The 2,458-nt window shown below is 41.9% G+C and overlaps 1 protein-coding gene across 1 annotated transcript; it reads right to left on the bottom strand.

Annotated features, from left to right (window-relative positions):
- Positions 1–287: 287 nt before the first annotated feature.
- Positions 288–2,237, bottom strand: LOC121508921 (type-2 ice-structuring protein-like). The gene is made up of 6 exons (XM_041786069.1): positions 2,203–2,237; positions 2,027–2,108; positions 1,742–1,842; positions 1,482–1,616; positions 993–1,101; positions 288–675 (listed from the first exon to the last, which is right to left on the bottom strand). The coding sequence occupies exons 2-6, from the start codon at positions 2,085–2,087 to the stop codon at positions 608–610; spliced, it is 474 nt and encodes a 157-aa protein (XP_041642003.1). The 5' UTR covers positions 2,088–2,108; positions 2,203–2,237; the 3' UTR covers positions 288–607.
- Between the last annotated feature and the right edge of the window lie 221 nt (positions 2,238–2,458).

Here is a 2,458-nt window from a genome sequence, read left to right as displayed (position 1 = left end):
CCCCCACCACTTACACACACTGATCACAGGCATCATTAGGACTCTGCCCCAACAAATATCAGACATCCATCTAATAATCCAGCTGCTATCACCCAACAATGTTGCAACCAACTCTGAGACAATGTGGCATTATTTGTCATGGGTTCACAGTTTTTAATCCCCTCCACTTTAATGATTTCACTTTTCTGACTTTCACCCCTCATAGTCCTAGAAAGCAGATGTTTGTTGAAGCGTCACATGATAAACTCTGTTCATCTCACACATGAAATGACACATGACACAGTCTGTTGTCTTTGTGAATGCTTGAAGCATTTTTTTTTTATTTTGCACAGTCAGAAAGATCAGTAGAATAAAGAGGAAAAGTTTTGGCGTGAGGCATCCTTTCTATAACCCGTCCAGTCTGATCTCGTCGGGGCCCTCAGAGACCATCCAGCTTGTGTCGATGTCACTTGTCGCTTCATTCCTTGTCAGCGTTACAGCGATAGAAAAGAAAAGTAGAGAGAAGGATCAGATATAGAGCTCAGGGTCAAATTAGACTGCTGTGTAACATTTCCACCAGTGTTGGTGCTTCTTCACCGTCCTTCATGGCGTTGGCTCATGGTTACGGTTACTTGGATTTCGAGCAGACGGAGGCAAGAGGAGTGCTGCACTGATAATCATCCCAGCATTGGCCAGCTGTAAAATATCAGAAACAGAACAGGAGAACATTAGTGAGGCCTTTAGATTCTCTCATTCAGAGCAAACCTTGGACTAACTGTATGAAGAGGAACACATTTTTGGCACATGACAATTTTTCACGTTTAGTCTGGATTCTAGGCCTTGTTTTATAAATGAGAGTCCTGGTCTTGTTTCTGCTGGATCACAAGGAGAAATTGACCAGCTACAATTTCCTTTCTGACTTTTTCTACAAATAATGATAACAGTGATGAATTAACCATGACTTTGTCCCTTATTTATGCTCTCTTAACCAGAATGAATGGTGTTATACTTACAGCCCCAGTTCATCTGCAGACAATCCTGATCACCCAGGTTGTTTGGCTCTCCAGGGCACCAGTTTTTGAAGTTCATAGAAGATCCATCGCTCCAGCCCCAGTTACCTTCCTTGAAATCAGAGAAGATGACATTACAACACATTTGTAGGTAAATTAATCCTAAAGGCTCCTAAACACCGTGTTTTCTGTTGTCATTTGCAAATGCGCAGGAATTCTGTTATTTCCATTTAAAAAATTGGAACAATAAATAAAGTTTAAATGTGGAAAGTATGTAAGCATGTTCATGTGATTCTACACATAAAATCTATAGGTTAAAAAATAACAAGCAAAATAATCATGATAACTGGGAAACCGAGATTATTCCTCAGAGTGTAATCATGACACCAAATGTTTTAATCGTTGCACCCCTATACACACTGAAATCAAAAATAAAGCCGCAAATTTAATCACTTTTAAAACGTCACATTTCTGAGAGGGTTCATGATTTACCTGATGCTGGTCAGAGGCTCCCAGCCAAACCCTGGGATTCCCACCAGTCATTCTGGTCACCAGTAGTCCGATCTGATGGTTGTCAAAGTGTGAATGCACAGATGCCAGCTGACCTTCCAGCTGGTGGCAGTTTTGCTAAAGATAAAGAGAAGAAAGAGAGGAGGACACTGATGTTAGAGGAAGATGACATGGAGTCTGTTCAGACAGATTTAACTGGACTATGAAGCACTCTTCAGATCATGGTGAACATCATCTCATACCTCAGCTTGACCCCAGGTTTGGGGATAGTCAACATAGAGGTACTGACGATTCCCAACCACGGTCCACTCCCCAGACTGCCTCTTGAACAGATCACGGTACGCTGAAGGACACGATCAGAGAAAAACAGAATAATGTGGACTAAAACTGAACCAAACACTCACTCTGATAAAAAACAGAGGCCGAAATACCAAAAACCAAAAGACAACATGAACCAAAATCTTCTCTACCACTGGAGAAAGTCACATAAATACCACTGTAATGCTTTGTTCATTCATTAAACTCACCAGCAGCGTTGGTCAGAACCACCACGGCACAGACCAGAGCAGACACAGCCAGCAGCTTCATGGTGACGTGGATGAGACGATGCTGTAGATAAACACAGAGACAGAAGAGTTACTGCTGCTGCTGTCAAAGACAAAGATAGAAATCAACACCAGCAGAGAGCTGAGACTACAATCACCTTCTTCCTTCTCAGTGTAGATTCAGCCTCCCTGAGTGGGTGCTGAACAGGAGGAGCAGCAGCTCTTATATACAACTTTTTATCTCCTCATCTCTCCAGAAGAAGGAACTGAACACAGGCCGACCAGAAACGTCAACAGAAACAACATCGTCACACATCCAACATCAGAAAATTAGACTGTTAAATTCTGTATTAACAGGTTTGAAGGATGGAGAGGATTAAAGTGTTCAAACTTTTTAGCCACTTTCCAGTCTTC

Source organism: Cheilinus undulatus, linkage group 4, assembly GCF_018320785.1.
Source record: "Cheilinus undulatus linkage group 4, ASM1832078v1, whole genome shotgun sequence".
NCBI classification, from domain to species: Eukaryota; Metazoa; Chordata; class Actinopteri; order Labriformes; family Labridae; genus Cheilinus; species Cheilinus undulatus.
Note: the sequence above shows the minus strand (reverse complement) of the source record. Positions and strands in the feature narration are given on the sequence as shown.